Source organism: Cebidichthys violaceus, unplaced genomic scaffold, assembly GCF_023349555.1.
Source record: "Cebidichthys violaceus isolate CVI_PGR_0920_01 unplaced genomic scaffold, fCebVio1.0.p SCAF_14, whole genome shotgun sequence".
Taxonomy (NCBI): Eukaryota; Metazoa; Chordata; class Actinopteri; order Perciformes; family Stichaeidae; genus Cebidichthys; species Cebidichthys violaceus.
Window position 1 is genome coordinate 13,820,092 of NW_027176307.1, and position 14,452 is coordinate 13,834,543.

At 47.2% G+C, this 14,452-nt stretch overlaps 1 protein-coding gene across 1 annotated transcript in view; it reads left to right on the forward strand.

Annotated features, from left to right (window-relative positions):
- phip (pleckstrin homology domain interacting protein) overlaps positions 1 to 10,611 on the forward strand; it is a 27,966-nt gene extending 17,355 nt beyond the window's left edge. Inside the window, 12 exon segments of the mRNA XM_068709229.1 lie at positions 552 to 613; positions 746 to 901; positions 1,418 to 1,538; positions 1,636 to 1,761; positions 2,004 to 2,079; positions 4,024 to 4,083; positions 4,270 to 4,422; positions 4,888 to 5,040; positions 5,242 to 5,453; positions 5,565 to 5,824; positions 5,933 to 6,079; positions 6,210 to 10,611. Coding sequence (XP_068565330.1) covers positions 552 to 613; positions 746 to 901; positions 1,418 to 1,538; positions 1,636 to 1,761; positions 2,004 to 2,079; positions 4,024 to 4,083; positions 4,270 to 4,422; positions 4,888 to 5,040; positions 5,242 to 5,453; positions 5,565 to 5,824; positions 5,933 to 6,079; positions 6,210 to 6,934 — 2,251 coding nt within the window. The 3' untranslated portion in view covers positions 6,935 to 10,611.
- Positions 10,612 to 14,452: the final 3,841 nt, after the last annotated feature.

Sequence of the window (14,452 nt, forward strand, 5' to 3'; positions counted from 1 at the left end):
GTGACTCCGCACCCAGTTTGTCTCCTGTACATTCGGCCTCTTGGCCTTTCAGTGAGCCCTGGGACGGAACCAGTTCCTGGATCTGAATGTCCACACCGCCGGTACAAGAAACGTAGAACCGTTTTCCCGTTCAAGTGGTTTTGCGGTGGAAGCAGGAATTTGTCTACAAATAGCTTCCCCTGCGATTAATGCCACCGACGCTTCCTCCCTCATTAACGACACAAACACCTCGTGGCTTTGAATCATTCAGGAAAACCTGATGAAACGGATCGCGGATGACAGTTTTTTTTTTGAATTTGACATTTTTAAAATGCCGGCCGGCGCTGCCCTTTTGTTTGGTATCGCTCGGCTTTCATTGTCGCTGACGTTCCAATTGAACAACGTTAATAAGCATATTGTCTGTGCGAGTCACTTTGTCTTGTCAACACCGAGCGCTTACTGTTATTTAAAAGACCTTGTTAGAGGATGACATCCACTCTAGGAGAGGAAAACGTCACCTGAGCAAAACAGAAAAACAAGAATGTTCATATCGACACTGTTTCCCTTTGCAGCTGGGACAACGGAGACACAGAGAAGATGAGTCCTTGGGACATGGAGCCCATCCCTGATGATGGTAGGTCTCTCTCTCTCTCTCTCTCTCTCTCTCTCTCAATACACCCACGCTACAGTACACACCCATTTAAACAAATTCAAATGGAACCGTCCAGCATTTTTGACGTATTTTTTTCCGTCTCTCCGGCTGCAGCCACGTTCCCCGACGAGTTGGGCACGAGCGTCCCGCTGGTGGAGGAGGAGCAGAAGGAGCTGCTGTACGTCCCGCTGGACGGGGAGTGGGGCTGCCGCACGCGGGCGGAGGAGTGCGAGCGCATCATCAAAGCCATCGACCGGCTGTGCACGCTCGGTACGACCTCATTGTGTGTCACGGGGGCGGGACGGGAAGACGCCGGGACGCGTTTCTCGTAAATGCGTCCCGGTTGTCGAGTCACAAGCTGCTAACGCGTCGGCCGGTTATTGAGGCTGCTCGCTTGAATTCCTGTTAAGTGATGTAATGTCATATTTAGGGGGAACAGGCTTTTTGTATTACTGCAATCCTCCCAGTGGAAGAAAGCCGGCGCAAGGGCTCCCTCTAGTGACGGTCTGCGGGACCAACAGCCAGCACTCAAATCCTTCTTGGCGTCCTACGCTCCATTTATGTAAATTTAGTTCCGAATATTTAGAACACGTTGGAAAGTCTTTTAGCAAAAAGGGGAGGAAGGTGTGATGTAAGCGTGGCTGCTGCTTGACATATGCGGGTGGTTTTATTCAGGACAAATAAGACAAGATCTCCACGTTTTAAGTGTGTTAAGACTCCGGTAAATGATCCTCTCTTCTTCACATGTCTTCCACCTCACCGGACCAAACCCGCGTCCCCTTCCAGATGTGGCAGCGCCGTTCGCCTTTCCGGTGGACCTCCAAGCCTACCCCACGTACTGCACGGTGGTGGCCTTCATCACCGACCTCAGCACCATGCGGGAGAGGCTGGTGAACCGCTTCTACAGGTACCCCTCAGCAGCTTGTGTTTCGAGTAAAAGGAGAGTCTACGTCTCTCGTGACTAGGATGCAATACACACTCGACTCGTCTGTCTTTGTCTCCAGGCGACTGTCCTCTCTGATGTGGGAGGTCCGTTACATCGAACACAACGCCCAGACGTTCAACGAGCCCGGCTCCTTCATCGTCACAACCGCCAAGTTTGTCTCTGACCTCATGCTGCAGTTCATTAAGTGAGTCCGTGTGTTGTTGTTGTTGTTGTTGTGTGACAATCATGTAGAGCATCTTAACAAAATGTTTATTAACCGGTTTCTCTTTTAGTGCTACATAAAGACAAAAAGTTATCAAGAACTTCTCATTAAAAATCCAAATTTATTCCCACTTTAAACATTTGCGCCGTCTAACATCGAGTCATTTCTGCTCTCTTCTTCTCCTCCTCCTCCTCCTCCTCCTCCTCCTTCTCCTCCTCCTCCAGGGACCAAAACCTGACGGACCTCATGCCCCTCTATAAAACCATGAAGAAGGCCACCTTCTCTGACTCTGAAGACGAGGTGTGTTTGCATGTTTGTGCTCAACGTGTCGCTCTTTACTCCACTAATGATTGTCTGATATTCACCACATCATTTCTCACCAAGCCAAAAAAAAAATATTGTTTATCAAATTAGTATTAAAAAAAAAAAAAGCTTACTTTAGCGATTTCAATTCCAGTTATTGTGGCTTTATTGGCACGAAGGTTTCAGAAAACACGTCGCCCAAAAAAGAACACCATCATATTTTCACACGCTTTACTTAATTAAAAAAGAAATATGCCGTGAATTGGATATTGTACGGCATAAATCACTGCAACAGAACGAGTAATTCCATTTTTAAAATGCTGCTGTCATAAACAGTGTTTACAATAAATTGTACTCTCAGCTGATCTCGTTATTCCGGTCAAAGCTTCATAATGAAAGATGAGAGCAGAAGCACACTGCTGAATTATGTTAAAGCTCGTGAACTTGATAAACACGACAGATTGCTTTACAAAATGCTCTTTGATAACTCTGTGTTTTTGTTTTTGTTTACAGTGTCAAAATGGAACTCAGAGGTTGCAATTACAATTATCTACTGAGATGCAGCATCATCTTTTTTTAATTAGCATACATTTTGCTAATTATCAGATCTGTATGACTGCATAACTGCATCACTGAATGAATAAAATATTAACATTCTAATTATGTTCTCACTAATTATGAAGAAAAACATCGTCATACTGGTGAATACATATACAGTATAGACTCAAAGCATTCTCTGTTCTGTTGTTGCTTGTGTGTGACTGTGAGAGACAGTCGAAGATTCATCATTTCTTCTGCAATGAAGAAAAGATAACGGCTAATATTAATAATCTTCTGTTCTCTTTTACCCGTGTAACTGTGTAACTAGCCCATAAGAATTGATTCAAACTGAGATATTTATCAATGACACAATGTGTCCCGTGCAATTTAGCCTAATGGGGACAATAGGCGGTCACCGCGTTTCGCCCCCAAACTCTGGCGTCGTGTTCGTTGTGTTGTCCAGTGTGGATGTAGCGACCTTTTAAGGGTCGCACCGGATTCTTCTGTTCGCTCCTCCGTGGGGTGCTTTCTCTCTGTCGTATGAAAAGGGAGAGGGAGAGAGAGAGAGAGAGAGAGAGAGACACAGAGACAGAGAGAGAGAGACAGAGGGAGAGAGAGAGAGAGACACAGAGAGAGAGAGAGACAGACACAGAGGGAGAGAGAGAGAGACAGAGGGAGAGAGAGAGACACAGAGAGAGACAGAGGGAGAGAGAGAGAGAGACAGAGGGAGAGAGAGAGACACAGAGAGAGAGAGAGAGAGAGAGAGAGAGAGAGAGACAGAGGGAGAGAGAGAGACACAGAGAGAGAGAGAGAGAGAGAGAGAGAGACAGAGGGAGAGAGAGAGAGACAGAGGGAGAGGGAGAGAGACACAGAGGGAGAGAGAGAGACACAGAGAGAGAGAGAGAGAGAGAGAGAGAGACAGAGAGAGAGACAGAGGGGGAGAGAGAGAGACACAGAGAGAGAGAGAGAGACACAGAGAGAGAGAGAGACAGAGAGAGAGAGAGAGAGACACAGAGAGAGAGAGAGACACAGAGACAGAGAGAGAGAGAGAGAGAGAGCGAGAGACAGAGAGAGAGAGACACAGAGACAGAGAGAGAGAGACAGAGAGAGAGAGAGAGACACAGAGAGAGAGAGAGAGAGGGTTCTCGTTCAAGCTCGCTGAATCGCCGGTTGATCTCGGCTCAGCGGGTGGAGCGTAGTGGAGTGTGTGTCGGTGTCTACAGCCTTACCTTTGTTACGCTACAAGCCTTGTTTCTGGGGGGGAAGTTGTTGTTTTTTTTCCCCCCTTTTTTGAGGCCGTTGCAGACCGGATTGAGATGGTTCATGTATGTTGTACGAGCGCTCGGTAGAGTACAATATACATTCCCTTTGTTTAATTCCCTCTTTTTCCTCTCTATTTAGGATGATGAGGAGGAGGATGAAGATACTAATACTCCTGGAACATCCACGCGAAACCATAAGGTAACGCTATCTGACGGCATCACGTCCTCAAAGCGTCAGATAAAACTAATTTCACTTTTAGCGTGAGACGTTGCTCCACAGTCACATCCAGCGTCTAAAGGAGAGGAGGCTGTTTTTGCAACGCCCGGTGTAGTTATTTTCAAATTTCACTCGTCATTTTATTTATTTTTTTTTTTTTTAATGCAGGGTCGACGACCCACGCGGCGGCAGCTGCGGACCCGGCCCCCGTCGTACGACCCCCACGCCTGGCGGGGTCGCTGCAAGGAGCTGCTGGACCTCATCTTTCAGTGCGAAGACTCGGAGCCCTTCAGAGAACCCGTGGACCTGCAGGAGTACCCGGTAAGTGGGCGGCATTGAGACTCGTGAGCTCCACCACCACAAACTGAAGATGTTTTGAATTTGAATTTCCACTGGTCTCACATTCATTTGGCCCTTGATTCTTGCTCTACAGTCACAAGTGAACTACAATTCAATTACACAAGGAGTGGTATTTGAAGAGACAGGGATTGTTTGGCCTCTCCATTCAGCATTTCAAATGAAGACCAAATCTAATGGCTGTGTAAGCTGTGAGGGAGGAACAGTGTGAACAGACTCGAGGTTTCTCTGGGATTTGAGTTCTCTTGTAACAGAGGACGGGTGCAATTCTTCTTCTTTTTCTCCAGCCCACTCAAAGTGAAAGCCCAAATCCCCCAGAGCTCTCATTCCTCCACCCTCTCTCACTCTTATCTTCCTCTCCTTCAGTTCCGTTCTCACCTTCTGAAACCTGTAATTGAAATATCCCATCTCCCCCTCTGCCTCTCTCAGGACTACCTGCAGATAGTTGACTCGCCGATGGACTTCAGCACCGTTCTCAACACGCTCAAAGAGGGAAAGTACCAATCTCCCATCGAGCTCTGCAAAGACGTCCGGCTCATTTTCAGCAACTCCAAAGCTTACACGCCCAGTAAGAAGTCTCGGGTGAGACACACACACACACACACACACACACACACACACACATTAAGTGCATTAAGTTCAATATACATCGTGGTCCTCTCACGTTTCCATGCTTTGATGAGTACACGAAATTCAATTCTCCGATCGCTTAGTGCCCGTTGTCCATTTCTGTCTCCGCGCGGCGGTTGAATCGGTGCGTCCTTTGTGTTGTCGTGTCTCCAGATCTACAGCATGAGTCTGAGGCTCTCCGCTCTGTTCGAGGAGCACGTCAGCTCCATCCTCGCCGACTACAAGGCCATCCACGGCCTGACCACTAAACTGACCAGGCAGGGCACAGACAGACAGACGCGCCACGCCGCGGACAGGCCGACGCGCCACGCCATGAAGAGGAGGAGGAGGAGGAGCGAATCTCCAACGAGCAGCACCGCGTCCAGGTAGGAGACGGGGGTGTTTCATTTTGGGAGGGGGGCGGGGTTTTGGGTCTCGCGCTCGGTGCGTTGGGTTGTGATCTTTGGTTTCCCTTCTTCCCGTCCCGCCTTTTTTAGTCCGGAGAGAAAGAGACGCGTGTCGTCCCGGGTGTCCGGGAAAAAGGAGCCATCGCCGCCTCCGCCGCCGCCGCCTTCTTCGCGGCCCTCCTCTCTGAGACAGAGCATCCCCGTCAACAAACAGCCCCCTCAGCTGGTCAACGGGAAGGCCGACGCGCCGACCGCGGGGCGCACGCGGAGCGCGGCGCGCCATTCTGCGCACTCCCCGCCCTCCTCGTCCTCCTCGCACAACGCCGCAAGCGGCGCTCAGAGCGCAGCAGGTGAGATCACTCGCCTCCGTACGAGCTGTTATCCAGTCTCTGTTATTATCAAGTGTTGACCACAAGTACGATATTAAACGACCCTTTTTTATGGCTTTGCATCTTCAGCGTCCACTCGCTCACTGAGGACTCACAACTCTGTGTCCGCCTCATCGACACCAGCTCCTGAGAAGGTGACGCCGTCTCCAGCCGCAGAAAGTGGCGGCGGAGGAAGCACCCGCAGGAAACTCAGGACTCCTGTACGACTCACACCCGGTGAGAGACGGTGCCACAAAGAAGTGACCGTGTGACGCTTCCGTTTAGGATTTAAGATGCATATTGACTGTCACCTGCATGCTATTGATGTATATTGTTTTTCTGAAATATCAATGCCCTTCCCCCTCAGGCTCCACTGCCAGCCCTCCATCTCAGAGCACAGTCCACCTGAATGGCCACAGCAGTCATGTGACCCTGGGAGTTGGGAGGAGGGGGCGCAAATCCAAAGCGGAGCCGCCGGTGAGTCCTCCAGAAGTCACGACCCCGGGGAGCCCGTCCAGATCCCGAGGCCGCCCTGCCGGCAAGAAGAGAGGCAGGAAGAGCAAGCAGGAGCAGGAGGAGATGAGAAGGAGCGGCAAACGCAGGAGCTCCACCCCCGACGACGAGCTCGACCAATCGACGGGGGACGAAGGCGGGGCGTCGTCGGCGCAGGAAACGGCTGTGCTGTCGGACTCCGGCGCGGCGTCGACGCCGAGGCGGCGCGGACGGCCCCGAGCGGTCAGGACCGACGAAGCCACGCCTCCCGCCGAGTCGCCCGAGCCCTCGCCGCTGAGGAGGAGCAGCAGGAGAGCCATGGAGGAGGTCACGCCCCCTCCTCCGCTGACCGCTTCTCAGCGATCCAATCGGAGGGAGTCTCCGGAGGACGAGGCGGGGGACGAGGCGGGGGACGAGGCGGGAGGGTCGATGCGCACGCGTAATCAGGGGCGGCGGTCCGCCTGGTACGTGGAGGAGGACTCCGAGGAGGAGCAGAGGCAGCTGTTGTTCGAGGACTCGTCCATCACTTTCGGCACCTCCTCAAAGGGACGCGTCCGCAAGCTGACAGAAAAGGCCAAAGCCAACCTCATAGGCTGGTAGCAGAGGAAACAGAACCGGCGCACAAGGATGCGAGGAGGAGGCCGATGGCCACGACGGAGAAGGAGTCCGGATGGGACTTCTCTCCTCTCTTGCGCGTCGGAGGAGTCGAGGGAGTCGTGCTCTGTGTTGTCACGTGTGCGTGTTTTCGTCCGGCGAGCTGCTTGTCCAGCTGCTGCTATTCAAAGCCGTGGCGATGGAGAGACGGGAGGCGGCGGCGGTTACCCGCGCGCTGCTCCTACCTCTCGGCCCGGTAAAGCACATCGCTACTGCCAAACCGGCGGCTTTCCCCCGACAACGCATGTCCGTCTCGTCACCAACTCCTCCGACATTATTGGTCCATGTTGGACCCCCACGGGAGCTCGCTGACTCCATCGCTGGTGGTCCCGGGACTCGCTCCTGTCCAGTGAGGCCCCCCCCCCCCGCCGCTCTTCACCTCCGTTCTGCCCTTAAAAACACTGTTGGCGTTGGACTGGGCAAAAAAAATAAAATAAAATAAAAGTAGTTGAACCGTTTTTAGTACTTGAAGAAAATCACGAGGAGAGCTGGATGTGTCTTATCTCACTCTTACTATTTTTGAGGACTTGTTTCGAGTGTCTCTGCTGGGTAGGTCAAAGACGCCCACTGGGCTGAAATGAATCGGTCTGTGACGCCCCCCAAACCACCCCCCAATCTCTTCATTGATCCCGCTCTTTTTTTATACCCCCCCACCTCTCTGATTTTTCTAAGATTTCTACGTGACGATCGGCTCTCTGTTTTGGAAGTCTTACACATCGGCTGACCTGAGCGTGTCTGTCTGCGCTAAAATACCAAATGGTGTACCTTTTGTTGGTACTGTAGATCTGTAGGTTTTGTTTACTGTTGATGTGTGTGTGTGTGTGTGTGTGTGTGTGTGTGTGTGTGTGTGTGTGTGTGTGTGTGTGTGTGTGTGTGTGTGCGCGCGCGTGTGTGTGTGTGCGCTCTCTTTTTTTTGCATGTTTATTAGAAAGAAAAAGCATCTTTTTTTTCTTTAGTTTTTACTGTGAGGAGAGAAAGGATGCATGGTGAACGGGGTCATCGATAGATCGTCTTTCAATGCGTCCTCAACATTAGCAATACCTTGTGCCTTTATGTCTGTGGTGTGTGTGTGTGTGTGTGTGTGTGTGTGTGTGTGTGTGTGTGTGTGTGTGTGTGTGTGTGTGTGTGTGTGTCTGCGTGTTTGGCCTCTGCCCTGCAAAGTACATGTGCCTGAATGTGTACAAGTAAGCTGTGCGAGTTTGTGTAATTGAAGGAGTGTGTGTGTGTGTGTGTGTGTGTGTGTGTGTGTTTTGAGTGTGTCTTGAGTGTGTCATTCACTTTCAGCGTGCAAACAGTGGCATACAGTTTGAATCGTTGTCAAAGAAATGTATTTATAGCGGTTGAAGAAAAAAAAAGAAAAAAAAGAAGCAAAGTCTTTACTGTTGTTGTAAAAATCCATAATTCATGTGAATATATTATCCTATAACCAACCTATCGTCAGTTTATACCGAAGGTACAGCCGGTGGAGCTTTTGGGTGACTAGCTTTGAGACGCACTTCCCACAGACCGGTGATCAATGCAGCTGTGGGGAGTTTTAAACTCGTTAACTATGAAAATGGACTTTTTAAATGTTGATATGTTTCTAATAGTGACCACACACACACACACACACACACACACACACACACACACACACACACACACACACACACACACACACACACACACACACACACTCGGACGCAATTCTGTCTCGCATGTTCTAGCACTTTCTCACGCCTGGAGAAAAACCGGGATGGAGCCGGATCAAAGTGGATCGGACTGAGGTTTGGATGGAGAGAGGGAGAGTCTCTTGTGTTCATCTTTCTGATCGTGTGCCTTTGCTTCTCTGGCATGTTGAATCCTTAGTTTCTACTTTTGGGGCCTTTTTTTTTTTTGTGTGTGGACTTCCTGGTTCTGCTTGTCGCCGGGTTCAGAACACTGGACTTTTGAGGACTGGACTGGACTTGATAGGCCTTTTCTAAGTCTCTCTCTCTCTCTCTGTACACACAGCTGATAGTTTATGGAGATGACGGCCCCCAGTTTTAAAGGTATAATATGCAACATTTTCCTATTTTCCTATCTCTCTCTCTCTCTCTCTCTCTCTCTCTCTCTCTCTCTCTCTCTCTCTCTCTCTCTCTCTCTCTCTCTCTCTCTCTCTCTCTCTCTCTCTCTCTCTCTCTCTCTCTCATAAATGTCACATATTATACCTTTCAACATATATCTGTTTCCACCCCGGTGCGGAGCAAACTGTCCGGGTTTGATGGGAGAAGAAGCATCCACACACACACACACACACCTTGTTCGTTTGGTCTTATCGCATATTATTGAACGTATATCTCTCGTCTGTTTGTTGTTGCGTTCTGTTATGGATTTGTTGACGCCAAATTCTGTCTTTGGGCACTGAAGTTTTTAGAACATGGCTTTTTGAATGTGTTTATTTCTGTGTCCCTGGAGTCAGAGCAGTGGTTTATACTCTGTCGCTACTTATTGAGGAAACAATTAATAATGAATTTTTTTTTTTTTTTCACTCAACCTGGCTGACATAAACCAGGCTTTCATTTCACACAAAGATTTGTTTATATTGTGTATATGAAGAGTTTTATTCCAGATTAAGACAGCATAAAACACTGACACCTTCCTCCACACATGACCGTTGGCATGAGAATAAATGTTATTGTTAGGAAGCTAATGATCTCTGCCCACAAAACTATGAATTCTGTGGGCAAAGATCAACTCTTCGTGGGCACATACAGTTGTTGTTTTTATCTCATTCTCAAATAATCATATTCACATATATGCACAGATTATCAAGAGCAGCGTGGAAACATGTTAGCCTTCATTTTAGCCTAAACTCAGTACTAAAATACAAAAAATGTTTGGCATATTTGATCCACCTGTGTTTATCAAATCAGAGAGCCGACTCAGCATTGCTGGTCGGGTCGCCTTCACCACGTTAGTAATAATGTTCAACCTCTGAAAATCATTTCAAAAGGGGCCTTAAAAGTTCATAATCAAGAATTGGCGTAGTGCTACAATTATAACCCGGGTTGATCTGTACTGAGGAGAATCTCTGGCACAGCGGTTCGGATCGGCCCTCTCACTTTACCCCTACTGCATTATGGAGCTCACACACACACACACACACACACACACACACACACACACACACACACACACACACACACACACACACACACACACACACACACACACACACACACACACACACACACACACACACACACACATTTACCTTGGTGTCTGTGCTAATGTGTGAGTGAGTTGTGCCGTTTGTGGCCTCTGACTGGCCATCAAAGTGTTTGGTCAGAGGTTAAAGGTCACTGTGTGTGTGTGTGCGTGTGTGTGCGTGTGTGTGCGTGTGCGTGTGTGTGTGTGGTGGCTGCATGTGAGCCATCAGGAAGCATTTTTGGGACGTTTTGAGGACGAGGGACGGGAGAGGGGAAGGGCGTCTGTTTCACGTGAACTGAAGAGGATGTCTTTGTTAGTTTGGATACTTTTTTATAAATAAAGGAATTAATGCAAAAAAGAAGCATAAAGCTAGAATGTATGTGTAGGGGAGTACTGCTGTCCTGTTAGTTCATACCAATATTTTAAGTAAATAAACAGTTGTGTTTCCATAACCACTTTTCCTTTCTGTATTGATTGTGTCATTTGAATTCCGCACACATGTAAAATATGAGTCTATATCTATATAGATAGATAGATAGATAACTCAGAGAGAACCAGGACATTCTGATGTAGCATTTCAAAATAAAAGCAATTCAAAATCGCATGCATGAGCTAACTTCATATCATATTCATGAGACAAGTTGTCTAATTTCAGATTAGATTTTAGAGGAGATGGTGCAGTTGTATGTAGTATGTCAAAACAGTCATACAAGTGATGATATAGTATGGCAAAGATAAAACAAATATCACAAAGTCATGGTGTAGTATTCCAAAAAAAATCTTAAAAAAGGTGTAGTACAGTATCTAAAAAACATAGAAAAGTTATAGTATGTCAAAGCAATCAATACAATAACAGCATCATATGCAGAAAAGAGTCATAGAAAATATGTCTAAAAAAGTGATAATAAAGTCATAGTATATCAACATATTCATAAAAAGTAATTATATAGCATGTCAAAAAACATACAAAGTTAAATTGATAATAGGTCAAAAAAGTAATAAAGAAACTGTTACAAAATGACAAAAAAGTCATAAAACTAAAAATTTTTTGTAAAATTAAAAAGTCAGTATAGAATGTTTAAAAAAAATTATACAAAAATATCACAGTATAAAAGTCAAAGTATAGTATTGGAAAAAAAGTCATACTATAGTATGTCATAAAAACATTTTAGACAAAAGCCATAGTACATAGAATATGTGGTAAAAGACAACAGAATCATAGTACATTGATGTCTTTATGTGGCTGCACTACATCTAACAGGGTACAGTCTACTGTGAGGACAGACTGACCCAACATGGCATGTTGGGTTGTTCAACTGCACCGCTAACATTGACTGCATCTGTAATTACTTTACATTCTTATAGAAACAGCCTTTCTCTCCTCACTTTTGCTTCCACCATCTCATCGGCAGGTGGCGATGTATGCTCACTGCTTAGAGGGAGAGTTCATGAGGAGTTAGGAAAAGACTGGCAACAACCTCAAATCTCACAGTGCCACCTAGTGGACATTCATACTCAATGTTACATGTACAACAGTACATTATGTTATATTCATATGCAGTCTTTCTTCTTGTATAAATAAAACATGTACAGTCACGTCGTTATTTCAGCTCTTTTCTTGCTCCTAAATGGACAGCACACAAAGTGAAAGCTTTTATTTCCTACAGACCAGGAAGGCAGCGTGAGGACTGCAGTGAGTGTCGCTCCTGCAGTAAACAGGACATGTTGTCATCTGCTGCCCTCCTGTGGGGAAACCCAGTACAACACGCAATAAAAACCACCACATCTACAAGTTATTATAAACTGATATTTTTATGATTATTCTCACAAAGAACATGTTCACAGGAGAGATACTGCAGTATCGATTTAATACTGATGCCTCTATATGAAGTACATAAGGACGCGAGACAATCAGCAAGAAGGATGACGATTTCTATGAAGTTATTCTCAACGCTCGTCACCGCGGGTCCGATGAAATCAGTCGAAACGGTTTACGGCACACGTTGGAAAATCATATATTTGCATGTATGTTTGGACAACATACAATTGGTCTACGGATTCTGAAAGACTCCATGTTTTTCAAAACATTATAAAATGCATATCATCTATGGATCTGTTTGGACCTGGTACCGGGACGTCTGTCTTCACGAGTCAATGAGTCAATGAGCCAGTATTTGATATCTTTCAATGAGACATCTGTCCACTCCTATTGTGACCAATGGCGTAACAAGTCCGCGTGTAAATACGGTTTACAGTTACTCCAGCAGCACTGATTACAATAAAAAAAAAAGGTTGTTGGGAGGAGTCCTGACGTCCCATGTCCATCTCTGACAGGTAGTGACTGGGTAACGACTGGACCGGGTGTACATGTGTGTCCTGTGATTGCTGATATGGCATGCAGCATGCAGAGTCATGGGTAGATGTGAGCAGGAGGAATAAAACCTGAACGTGTCCTCTTTGGCCTTGGGTCTTTTTTGATGTTATGATGTAGCAAATCTTTATACTTTCATTTTACCTGAAAGATATCTGGTCTAATTTACAGAAAGAAGAAGAAAAAAAAAATCATTGAAGTATTCAAATAGGACTCCACAGTTGATCCTCATCTGTCCCTGGCCTGTTAGCGTCTCAGAAATCATCAGCGCGGGTTTGATTGTCCCTCCAGCTCTCTGCTGGCCAGCGCCGACCGCCGCGTTGCCAGTACTGCGACCGCGAGAGACAGCGAGTCGGCCTGCCCTCTGGTTTTCAGCCAAAACGGCGACAGAGAGCGACAATGATATGTGTTGCACAGCTGCAGTCAGCCCGCAGTCGCCGTAGCTTGCGGCCCGTTGCTCTGGGACACCGGCAGATGTGACCGCATCTGCACTCGCTCACTCCCCGGGTCTCATTAGCGCCCACGGCCCCGGGGCGCCCACGGCTACCGGCGTCATTTCCCTTAGACATCCGACATATGTCACACACAAATACACGGGGATGGTTTTGTTTGTTCATTATTCAGAATATAGCCTAAAGGGGATTTTGGATGCCAGGTACCCTCTTCCTGCCTCATTGGATGTCCCCCTTTGTTTGTCCTTTTTGTGGATTTGCGTAAATATTCGTGTTGACAACTGTGGTGTAATGTGTTGTCAGTAAGGGTACAGCTTCCTTGATGATGTTATCTTCGGTTCAGTAGTCAGTTTCATCTCAAAGCAGCAGCAGTTTGGCCGTGTTTCGGTTGGTGAGCGCTTTGTTGTTGGCAGCCTGTCTCATTAACGCCACAACAGATGCAGGGATATGGCTTCTCACTCCAGACACAATCTAGCAGCTTACCGTCATTCCCCCAACAGAGATACTGCGTAAGAAGACGGGTATCCTCCAGCACACCCCCCCCCCCCCGCTGCACTGTCAGCCGTCTCGTCCCGACAGAACCACTGCATCCACCGTTTAGTTTCATCTGTGAGACACGAAGAGAAAACCCGCTGCCAAACCCAAACCCCAATCTCAGAACCCACCGGCTATCAGACCGACGACGGTTTAGATTCTGTTCATAGATTATTATTCCCCTGGTTTCCCTTTGGCAAAAGAAAATGACTAAATTAGCTGTATTCATAACTAGCTCATTATTCTAACATGAGCCACACACAGTGGTGCAAAAATAATTGTACACATAAGTACAATATTAGGCACTTTAGAACTGTATTTATTTGTTTAAATCCACCCTACAATGTAAACCCACCAGTACACTGAATGAACTGTGCACTTCTTCCACCGTTCCAACATCAACCTTAGCTGAACGTTATGCAGCGCTAGTCTTCACCAGACTAGAGGACATCTGCAGGTGAAGGTGGAGGAGCCTCAGGGACACTTCTGAAAAAGACATTTAAGAAAACAGGAGAGGGAAAGACACAAGAGTGGATCACGGGCTTCAGTTTCAAAAAGGCCTCGGAAATACGTGGCTGTTCTGGAGTTCTTAGACCCCATCAGCCCCCCCCCCCCCCCCCCATCCACACCTCTACAACAAGCCAAGGCATCTGGATGAGCTCTTCTGTTAAAGAAGGTACTAGAAGGCTGCAGAGGAAAGAGGTGAAGTTGTGAATGGACGTTCTATATTTCATACTGAAGTACAACACAAGTGACACAGGCTGAGATAACAAGCTGCCCTTTTTTTCCCCCCACCTGAAGGTGTAGCATACTGACGTATATCCTCGTGTGTTTTCCTACTAAAGCCAGCAGCACGCGTCAATCTCCTCTCGTTACATGCATATGGTCTTTTTTCAAAATAAACTTCCATCGTCACGAGAAACAACTTAGTTATTT